We start from the raw sequence: 10,982 nt of genomic DNA, 5'->3' as shown, positions 1-10,982 counted from the left end.
TTACCAAGACATGCCAAAGAGAGACTGGAGACGCCTGTGGTCGACCTGTGACTGTGGTGGACACACCAGGACTCTTCGACACGACTCTCAGTAATGAAGAGATCCAGCAGGAGATCATGAGATGCATTGAACTCTCGGCTCCTGGGCCGCACGTGTTTCTGCTGGTCATCGCTGTTGGCCCAATCACACAAGAAGAGAGAGAAACTGTTCAACTCATCAAGATGACCTTTGGTCAGAAAGCAGAGGCCTACACTATGGTGCTGTTCACACGAGGAGACAATCTCGCAGATCATAGTATTGAAGACTGCATTAAAGAAGATCAACAAGTCCAACAACTGATCCATGACTGTGGAGGAAGATTTCATGTGTTCAATAATAAACAGAAAGATCATGGTCAGGTTCTGAGTCTGTTAAACAAAATCAATAAGATGATGTGGAGTAATAACCCCAGTTTCTACAATGACAAAATGATTCAGGAGCTGTTTCTGGAAAGAGAGGTGGAAGTCAGACGAGAAATGAAGGCTATTAAAGTCAAATACGAGTCTGAAATTCAAGAAATTCAAAACAAACTACAGGAGGAAAAAGCTAAACTGAAGGTTAGAGATCTCCTGTTCATGGAGACAGTGCAGAGCACAATGTTGAGAAAATATGAGGCAAAAATAATGACAAAGGACGGAGTGACAACAGACACAGAACAAACATATGAGAAAAAGAAATCCCATTTTGAGAAAGAGAGGAAAAATGATGAGAAAGAGCAGAAAAATCAGCTTTTGGAAACAACAGATATGGATAGAAAAAGAACAGAAACAGAACAAGAAGTAACAGCAAGAGAATCTGATCGAGAGAAAAAGCAACATAATCAAAATTTTAAACGTTTTGGAGAATTAAGAAAAAGTGCAAGAAAATGGGGGCAAAAAAGTGAAAGGAGGATGAAAGAATCTGAAGCAGCATGTGGGAAAGAGAAAAGAGAAAAACTAAAATATGCCATCGCAGATCAAGGAGACAATACCTTCATGAAACCAGGAGAGCAGACTGACTCAATGAAAGAGGAAGAAAACACGGACTCGCCACAAACTAATGAAGGGAAGACAGACACAGAGAAAGAGAAACTTCTGCTTCAGAACATTGAGGAATTAAAGCAGAAGATGGAAGAGCTCACGAGGCAGTACAGAGACTTTACAGAGATCAATTCTGAAGAACAGAAAACTCAAGAAGGGAAAGCTGGCACCAAGAAAAAGAAAAAATATAAAAATCCCTGTGTGGTTCACTAACAGGGGCCCCTGCGCATAATAAGAACATTTAGTAACAAATAATCAGATGTTGATGCCATAAATTGATTAATAACAATATAATGAATGTATTAATAACTACATTTCCAGATAATCACCAGTGTTTGTGACACCGTGGGTTCTTATGGGTTAAATCATGTTTTGCAGATTTATATGCAGATATATAAAACACAAAATGACACCATGTAGACACTGTAATTAATTCCATACACTTTTTTACCAATTATTTGTCAAATTATTTGCCAATAATTCATTATTTTGAACATTTTATTGATCAATGCGAGTATGAATCAGTGTAGTCCATAAAAAAATCTCCTCTGTTCAGAGAAGTTTAAACTGCCGTGAGGTTTTGATATGATGCTCACAACTGAGTTTCTAGCTCAAAAACAAACCACTTAAGGAGCTCTAAGATGGTGCCGTTGACGGTTGTGGTTCTCTAAGCTGAGAATCAAATAGGGTATTTCTCACAAATTAATATAAACATTTCATAATGTTGCTAACTATTATAGATAGGTTGCTATTTGTTGCCACTCATACGGAAATGTAATATATGTAATAAATGTAATATACTGTACATATATTAAAAAGCCTACATGTTTTATATAAGCCCAATCCATATATGAACCCTATTAGAAAATGGAACAATTTCATATATTGACATATAAGTCTACCCCACACAAAAGTATGTGTTTGTGTATGTATAATACATTTATTGCCATATATGGAATGTATATAATTATTAATGTATGTGAGATATATGTCTTTTAATTGTGTGTTATGTACAAATTAAGACATATATGTGACATGTGTCACGTATACATGTCATAATGGTTTCATATATTTTATCTTTTAATACCTGCTCTTTAAAATGATCTTTTAATACAGGTTTTAGGCACATGTATCTACAAAGTTGCAGTGCATTGCACATTTCATGCCTTCAGCCTTAAATGCTAAATGGTACAATAAGCTAGAGAAAGTAACACATCTTTATTTAAACAGACTTTAATTGGATAGAAAAAAAATCTTATCGAGCTGCACAATCAAAAACAAAAAAAAGAGAACAAATTACATATATAACTGATCAAAACACTGAACAGGCATAAGAAACAGAACATCAACCAGTTGTCGTGGTTCAGCTAAAGGTCAACAGTGTTGTATTCCCACAGCTTGGCTAGTTTTTGGTTTATTGCCATCTCCAATAGGCCCCTGCTGAAGACATTTCTGGATCACTGCATCTGAAAGAAATCAGTAAAAGTTAGGTTTTTAATAATATCATTAAAATAAAGTGATTTACTAGGCCCAGAATTATGTTTAAACTTAAACGTATCATATTAAAAATCGAATTGTCTGAACCCTATTCGAGCTGCACAATCAAAAACAAAAAAAAGAGAACAAATTACATATATAACTGATCAAAACACTGAACAGGCATAAGAAACAGAACATCAACCAATTGTAGTGGTTCAGCTAAAGGTCTACAGTTTTGTATTCCCACAGCTTGGTTAGTTTCTGGTTTATTGCCATCCCCAAGAGACCCACGGTGAACACATTTCTGGATCACTGCATCTGTAAGAAATTACTAAAAGTTAGGTTTTTATAATATAATTACAATAAATTGATTTACTAGGCCTAGAATTACGTTTACACTTAAACGTATCATATTAAAAAATCTAATTGTCTGAACCCTATATGTATTTCAGGAAGTGCTCAACATTTAAAAGCAACTTTTTAACTTTGGTAGTGTTGGGTGGTACAGTAAACTAAACTTGATTTTAGTCGACATGGTGTTAAACTATATCTGTAATCTGCTTAAGTTTTGCGATCCAACACTGTACCAAAGTTTAATTTTGCTTTTAAGTTAGAACTGTGCCTATAGCTTAAAGAGTTTAACTACAAATATTGAGTATTAAAACATAGTTGGTAAAGATAAAGATTATATAGAAGACTGCAGAACACTAATTATTTAAGTGATAATTATAAATTGTAATTATAAAATATTCCCAGATATCACTTGATCTGAGCTCCACCTTCTTAAGGACAAGGCAGAACAACAACAAAGCCCATGCAAATAATATTCCTCCATACAGACATGAAGAATTATACTACAGTAACCCAAGTGTTCATTGACAGAGTTCACAACAATTCCATTTGCTATTTAGCATCAATGAAATAAATAGAAATAACAAAAATAGAAATAAAACTAATGAGGGCATTATTTTGGTCTGGAGAAAATAAATAAATAAAAAGGGCAGTTGATTTGTTCACATGTATATTGTAGATGCTAGTTTTGGTTTCAATAAAATATATAACCTTTTCTGGGTAGATGCTCCATCATTCACATCACTGCCATCCACGATCTGCAGGTTCAGCCTCCATTTCTATTGTCTGAGAATTTCTTGGCTTACTACCTTTTACAATACAATACAATACAATACACTATTTTTCATGGGATAAATGCCTCTCTGTGGGACACAAACAGGAAAAAGCACAATTATCAGCAGAGATATGAACAAAATTGACTACCATAGCTTTTATTGTACTGTACAAACTTTCCCTGCATTATGAACATATTTTTTATTTAATGGTGCTCACTGCAGAGCTGAATGCCATTCAGTTTCCCTTCTCTGGACGTAATGAGTAGAGCTGGATGAATGGAGCTCGATCAAAATTGTATTAGTCGATTAGTCGCAGAAAGAAAAAAAATCCACGGGAGAAGTCATGCAGTCCGTGACGGACAGATCGTTAATGGCTAGTCTATGGTAACTGTACAGCGACGGGCAGGACATCCAAACGCTCGCCTATCATTCATCGACCTCTCAAATATGGCTTATCATCTGAAATATGTAAGTATTAGCAACTTTACATGGCTGCTCAATCTAATGTTAACCTAGAGAAATGTCCGCTATTCAAGTGTCTGTGTGGAAACTGAACAGTAGCGCTCACTGCAGGACAGATGGAGGCGCCGGTGTTGTGCAGAATTCTGCACCCTGCCAGATTATGCATCCCCTAGTATTGTAATAGTAACCCCTCATTTTTGGTCTTACAGATAAGAGTAATACATCTTTCAAATCTGTAAAGACTCTCCATTTATTTGTGTGCACTCACAATAACAACAAAACATTGTGCTTTTGTAAAATAATGAAAGCAAACATGATGCGCTTTCTGCCGTCTCGGTCTCTGTGAACTTGAGTGCAAAACTCTGTGTACAGGCTATCTTTTCCTTTCAGACATTAAAAATATATCTAGAGAGAGTGAAATGTCTACTTTCAAATGAACCAATTCAAATGGAAAACAAATTCTCAGATAATGTAATCCGTATGAAACATGAATACAGGCACGTCCACTACTGCCGAGTCAGTGTCGCCGACTTCATCTCTTAATCCCAAAACAAAGAAAGCACTAGTTTATCAAATTATTAAAATGCCTCCTTACTGTTTTTCACAGTAATGCATTCATAATCATTACTTCTGCCGGTGCGCTGTGGCAAGCTTTATGCATGTACTTGAGCGCATATTAGGCTACGTATGCAATTAAAGGCTCATTATAATGATTCAAATGAACGACTACTAGTCGACCAGAAAAGTCCTTAGTCGAGGGCAGCCCTAATTCAGTTACAACATTCAGCTGACTCACTGCGGTACTACTTGAACTTCCTACTTCCTGAACTAACAGGGTGTCTGTGACTGCTTTTCAAAATCAAAGTCCTCACTTGAGTAGACATATACAAAATAATGCACAGTTATGTTCAGTGATAGGGTTATGGGTAGGTTTAGGGTGCTGCATTGCCTTTGCAGTGAGTCGACTCTCTTTCGGGCTATAGAAATATTATTTTTGACAAATATTCATTAAAAAAAAATGAACAGAACTGACTGTTGACTGTTTTGATGGATTGATTCAGTACTTTATTTAACTGTAAAGCCGTTTTATCTAGACAGGAAGTCAGCAAAAAACTCTTCACCTACAAACTGAACACAGATCAAACAATCATACGAGATCTTTGTCCACCTTGCAGATCAAACCACATTTCTGAAGAAAACTGACCGCAGAAGGTTTCAGTTTGATTCAGATGAGCTGCTAGAGTCACACCTCAGTAACACTGGCAATCTGAGATGGTAGACGATTTTAACTTTTCTGTTTGTTTTTCATCCATTAACACAATTATTGATATATGGATATTTCAGTTGAATTATAAAACCATTGTAGTGTTAAAAACCAAGTGGTACAACCATTTTAAAATCAATACGTTATTTTTTAACCATGTAATTCATAGAGATTAACACCATTCTGAAAGTTCAAGAAAATGATCAGTGTTAAATGATCAAAACAGTTAAAGTCTTAATTAGAGCCAGAAGATTATTTGGATGTAACTATAGGACATATGACATGTGTTTCGGTTGTGTGAACTGTACGAGGGTCAAACTCTGTGGTGGGGGGACTCATAGCAGATCAGTCAATAGTCAGTTTAGATCAGACACTGAACGGGTAAAGAAAATGTTTCACATGCCTGTTTTGTTCTGTTTGTGCGGGTGCCATCTGACTGGTAAGTTTAAGCATTATTATGGCTTGATATTTCAGTGTAACAAACTACAGTTCATTTTCACTTGCTGTTGTCTCTGTTTATCAGATAATTTTAAAACTGTGATTTACAGGACGGGAAAAAGTCCTGAAAATATTTTAAAATGTCAAGGAAAATAATGGACATTCCTATACTCAAACTCAGCAGGGGCTCAGAAAGTGCTTTTCAAAACATTGTGCTTGTTTGTTTGTGTGTGTTTCTTTTTTAATATATTAATTTCAAGGATTGTTGCTGAACAAACAAATGCAAATAGCCGTCTCTCTAAAATCAACTCTACTTCAGTAGTAATCATGAGCAACAACAGAAGTAAAATAAATGCATTAGTCAAAAAGCAATTAACATATAATTTCAAACTACAGGGGCTAATTTAACCAGCTGGATGCAAAGAAACAAAGAGAAAAAAAAGTTTAAGCTCATCCAGCGTTTCAATCAATATTTACACCTGTTGCACCAACTAAACTACAGCCATGCACCACTACACCAGTGTAGATGATTCGCAATAGTTACAAACTTTGCTATAAATAAAGAAGTAAAATGTTTGTGACATCATAACAAGTGAACCCATCTGATTTCAGTGAGTAAATGTCTCCTAACAATGAGTGTTTTTATATCTGAACTCCCTACGTACATTGTTACGATGCAAACATCCTAAGTATGTAAATGGTTATTTATTTAATGTCAGGAATTGTCCCATCTTATTAAAAGTGTAAGCGAGCTTGTGCTACATATAAACCCACTGCAAATAAAGTGTTAGTTCTAAAATCTGAATACAGATTAATGCTTTTTAAAGGTATAATTCACCTTGCAGCCTGTAGTTATTCACTTTGGTTATGCAGCCTAATGTAGTGTCAGATAATATTGCTTTTTTTAGTACAGTGAATTTAAAGCTGAGAATACACATTAAAATGAAATATTATTTCCATGCATACTGTCCCTCTGAGCAAGATGATGCACGGTGTAGGTTGATGCACAGATAAGTTCATATTTAATATTTCATACATGATTACATACTGAACATTTTAAGTTAATGCTGTTAAAATGTTACATTTTAAGGTGCAAGTGGCCGTCACTGGGGTGGTACCCTAAGTGTACATTTTTGTACCTCTAGGTAGAGGAAAACTATTGTATAATTGGACCCTAGGACCAATTGTGTACCTTTAAAGGTACAGTTATATATTTTGTTCCCAAAATTGTACCTCCACTGTACCTTTTTTTCTGAGGGTGAAGTCAGTTATCTGTGTCAGCACAGCCATCTTAACAATTACTATCACTTATCCTGGGCAAATTCACTATACATATTACATTTCATGTCCACAATAATTAATTCACAATTAACTCACGGACAAGAAAATAATCTTGTACAAACCAGTTGTGACTTTTCAATTTACGCCTACCTTAGACTAAGCGCAAGATTTCGTCTCAGATGTGTGCTATGCCTAGATGCTGCAACAGGTATTGCACTCTTAAAAATAAAGGTTCTTAATAGGCGTTCTTCACTCTAAGAAACATATGGTTCTTTTAAGAAGTGTCCAATGGAAGGTAATTTGGGGAACCAAATATGGTTCTGGTAACACTTTAGAATAATGGTCATTAGTTAAACATTAGTTAATGTATTAACTAACATGAACTAACCATGAGCAATACATTTGTTACTGTATTTACTAATCTACGCTAATGTTAGTTAATAAAAATACAGATGTTCATTGTTAGTTCATGTTAGTTCACAGTGCATTAACTAATGTTAACAAGATTTTAATAATGTATTAGTAAATGCTGAAATTAACATTAACAAAGATTAATAAACGCTGTATAAGTGCAGTTCATTATTAGTTCATGTTAACTAATGTATTAACTAATGTTTAACTAATGACCATTATTCTAAAGTGTTACCATGGTTCTTTTAAGGCATTACTGCAAAAAATCTCTTTTTGGAACCTTTATAAGTTCAGGCCTATGTCTTTATGTCCAGCCTAGTCGTATAATCAATAGTCGTATTACAGGATGCATGTCCAACCAGTCCACCTGGCCCCTGGTTTGAAAACCAACAGTGGTCTTAATGTTCCTGTTCATGTTCTTCAGGTGTGTTTCCTGCTAAAACAAATGGAATTCAGTCAGTGATGGAGGGAGATTCAGTCACTCTAAACTCTGATCTTACTGAAATGATGGATGATGATCTGATTCTGTGGAGGTTTGGGCCTGAAAACACTTTAATAGCTGAAATCAATGTAATGGCTGACAGCATGACTGTATTTGATGATGCTCTTGATGGGAGATTCAGAGACAGCAATGGTGTGACCCATTTCAGACACAAAATGTAAATTTTTGAGGGTTTGAGAAAATAATTAAAATGAAGACTAACAGAATCTACATTAAACACTCACTGACTTATTCTCTCATGTTTCCAGCTCATCTGTCTGTTCCTGTCTTCAGCAGAATCTTTTCTTCATCATCATCATCATCATCATCATGTTCACTGTTGTGTTCAGTGTTGAATGTGGGTCACGTGACTCTCTCCTGGTACAAAGGAAACAGTTTATTGTCCAGCATCAGTGTGTCTGAGCTCAGCATCAGTCTCTCTCTTCCTCTGGAGGTGGAATATCAGGATAAAAACACCTACAGCTGCGTGCTCAACAATCCCATCAGCCACCAGACTCAACATCTGGACATCACTCAACTCTGCCACACATCTGCAGGTATGGGGATATTAATATTGATTTACTCTTAATTATACAGAGCTGATGTTTCAAGTTTGTTGTAGATCAGACAGATTCAGTCACTCTGTCTCATTCTGTCCATTACAGATCAGGGCCTACCTTTACTGTACATTGTGCTGATCGCGGCTGGATCTCTGTTGATCGTAGCTGCAGTCGTGATCTGCTGCATCTGCAAGAAATGTAGAAAAACAGGTCAGGGGAGCAAGCAATTAATATGTACGAATATTTATCATTTTAAGACAGTTAATTTCCATTAATAATGAAACTTTATAATTTTAACGCTTTTGTGATTATTGTTAATGCAGTCGAGACACAAGAGGAAGACAGAACTGATTCAGCATTGTGTAAAGCAACAACACGAAACACGGTAAGTAGTTGAAAGATGTTGTTGCAGTCAGTTAGTGTGACTGAAGTTTGCAAGATCAGAGGGTCAGTGTGCCCAGACAGCGCACGCATATCTGTAAGATGTCTTTTAAAGATCTATTAAAGATCGCTTCATCGGGAAAGCATCTGCTGTGTACAAACATCTGATAGATGTCTGTAAGATGTCAGTTTTACTTTCATTCTAAATCATAAATATCTTTTAAAATCTTCTTCTAAACGCCTTTTTGACATTTGTCCTATAGACATATTGCAGATGAGCAAACACACTAAAAAATACGTCGAGCAGATGTAAATGAAAGCAATGAGCCCCGTGAAGCCGTGGTTTACAGTGATTTTATAATAGCTAAGGGGCGTTGTTAGGCACGATGCGAAGCAGAGTTTTATAAAACGGTTATTCCATATATGTAGAAAGGTTTTACAATATAAAACAAAGCAAATAAAGTGTAATGATATTAATAAAAACATTATTCTTCCACCAAACAATGTAGTTCCTCACAATTGTGGTTCCAACAAAGTGGTTGCCGAGCAACACACAGAAGTAAACAAAGGTGTATGTTTGTAGAGTAATTTACAACAGCTTCGAACACGGCTCAGCCAATCAGAACCAAGGACCGGAACTATCTGTTTTATAAGTAGACTTCAAATAGACATCTCCGTGATGTACCTGTGCTATCAGGCTTCAGACGTTTGGGGTTTATCGACTCAACCGTCATCATTGCTACCTTCAGTATATGGAGCACATCAAAAGGAGTGTTTAACCATATTTTTATGCTATTTACAGTTAGTCAACGAAGGCTGCATGCTCTTTGCACCTCAGCACAAGTCTTTACATTTAGCAGACCTTAAAATCCATTAGCATTTAGCACATAGGCAATGTATTTAAAATGTATTAAAACTTTTATTTTTAAACAACAGTCATTGATAAAGATTATGCATTTAAGTGTTGGTTCATTGTTGGATACCGCAACATATTAGAAATGAAAATATACACATTAAAAGCCTGCAGTGATCATCAAACAATAAACAATTAAAACTATGATAATTCTTGCCCTGTCAATCTCGCGTTTACGCTGGGTGTGAGCAGTTTATCATTTGAGTGAACTGTTGTAGATTGCTTCCATAATTAATGGAGTTGCATTGTGATGGATCTTTAGTTTAAGCCCAGCCCATTTGTATTTTTGCTTGTGATGTGATATGTGGCCTAAATGAGGTTTTGTTTAAAATCATATCTATTTTTTTTTTAATAACCCATACAAGGTCATTTTTTATTTGATTAGATTGTCATTGTAAAGAAAGTAGGACTGCTGAGTAAGTGCTGAAGTCTGTCGTTGAGCTGCAGCTGCTCTGCGGTTCAAATGCAGCTTTAGCAGCCACTGGTTGCTTTGTAAATGTGCTGCAACAAGTGTCTTTGCTGTTGCATTTGTGTGAAAGACAATCATTCTCAGAGTAGAGGCTGTCATGACAAACTGTCAGAACTTAGTATGTTTGATGATTTATCTGCTTAAAGTCACGATATATGTTATTTCCTCTAGCTGCTCCATGTTAGCATCTGTTTGTAGTATGTAGTTATCAAAAAAAAGAATACATTAAGTTTTGCACAGAGAAACCTCAGCTGGACTGCTATTATTTTCTGTTGCATGAGCATCATTGCTGATTTAATGTATTTTTTTTAATGTATTTTTCCTTGCAGAAATCAAAGACAAATGCTGTATATGAAAATGTCCCCAAAAAATTGTGATCAAATGCTCTCCCATATGCACATACATATATTTTATTGTTTAAAATGTTGTTGCTCTGTATTAGTATAATTTAGTTGTACATAAATAGCATTCAGAAACCTAACTAAAAATGCATTTTCTGTTTTTATCTTGCCATATGAACATTTTCCTAACTTTATTAAACATTGATCCTACCCTTCACTCTGTTTCTTGGGTCTTTCAATTATTGCTTTTTTAATTTTCTCTTTTTTTTTTTACGAATAGTCACCAAATGGCTAATATTACAGGGATAGTTCACCCA

The 10,982-nt window shown here is 35.5% G+C and overlaps 2 protein-coding genes across 2 annotated transcripts in view; both read left to right on the top strand.

Annotated features, from left to right (window-relative positions):
• Positions 1-1,280, top strand: part of LOC107663816 (GTPase IMAP family member 8-like) — a 7,719-nt gene extending 6,439 nt beyond the window's left edge. Inside the window, exon 5 of the mRNA XM_016454165.1 lies at positions 1-1,280. This exon is cut by the window's left edge and continues 25 nt beyond it. Coding sequence (XP_016309651.1) covers positions 1-1,271 — 1,271 coding nt within the window. The 3' untranslated portion in view covers positions 1,272-1,280.
• A 6,907-nt stretch (positions 1,281-8,187) lies between these two features.
• LOC107663807 (natural killer cell receptor 2B4-like) lies at positions 8,188-10,701 on the top strand. Its single transcript, XM_016454156.1, has 4 exons — positions 8,188-8,558; positions 8,667-8,771; positions 8,885-8,946; positions 10,654-10,701. Exons 1-4 carry the CDS (start codon positions 8,213-8,215, stop codon positions 10,699-10,701), a joined length of 561 nt encoding a protein of 186 aa, XP_016309642.1. The 5' UTR covers positions 8,188-8,212.
• Positions 10,702-10,982: the final 281 nt, after the last annotated feature.

The sequence above is a fragment of the Sinocyclocheilus anshuiensis genome, unplaced genomic scaffold (assembly GCF_001515605.1).
Source record: "Sinocyclocheilus anshuiensis isolate Anshui unplaced genomic scaffold, SAMN03320099.WGS_v1.1 scaffold545, whole genome shotgun sequence".
NCBI lineage: Eukaryota > Metazoa > Chordata > Actinopteri > Cypriniformes > Cyprinidae > Sinocyclocheilus > Sinocyclocheilus anshuiensis.
The sequence above is the reverse complement of the archived record's forward strand: the minus strand, read 5'-3'. Positions and strand labels throughout refer to the sequence as shown.

Excerpts from the sequence above, each read along its gene's own strand:
- LOC107663807 (XM_016454156.1), top strand. The coding sequence starts at position 8,213 with ATGAAGACTAACAGAATCTACATTAAACACTCACTGACTTATTCTCTC. Across the intron at positions 8,559-8,666 it reads ACTCTGCCACACATCTGCAG|ATCAGGGCCTACCTTTACTG; the intron begins GTATGGGGATAT and ends TGTCCATTACAG. Across the intron at positions 8,772-8,884 it reads CAAGAAATGTAGAAAAACAG|TCGAGACACAAGAGGAAGAC; the intron begins GTCAGGGGAGCA and ends TTGTTAATGCAG.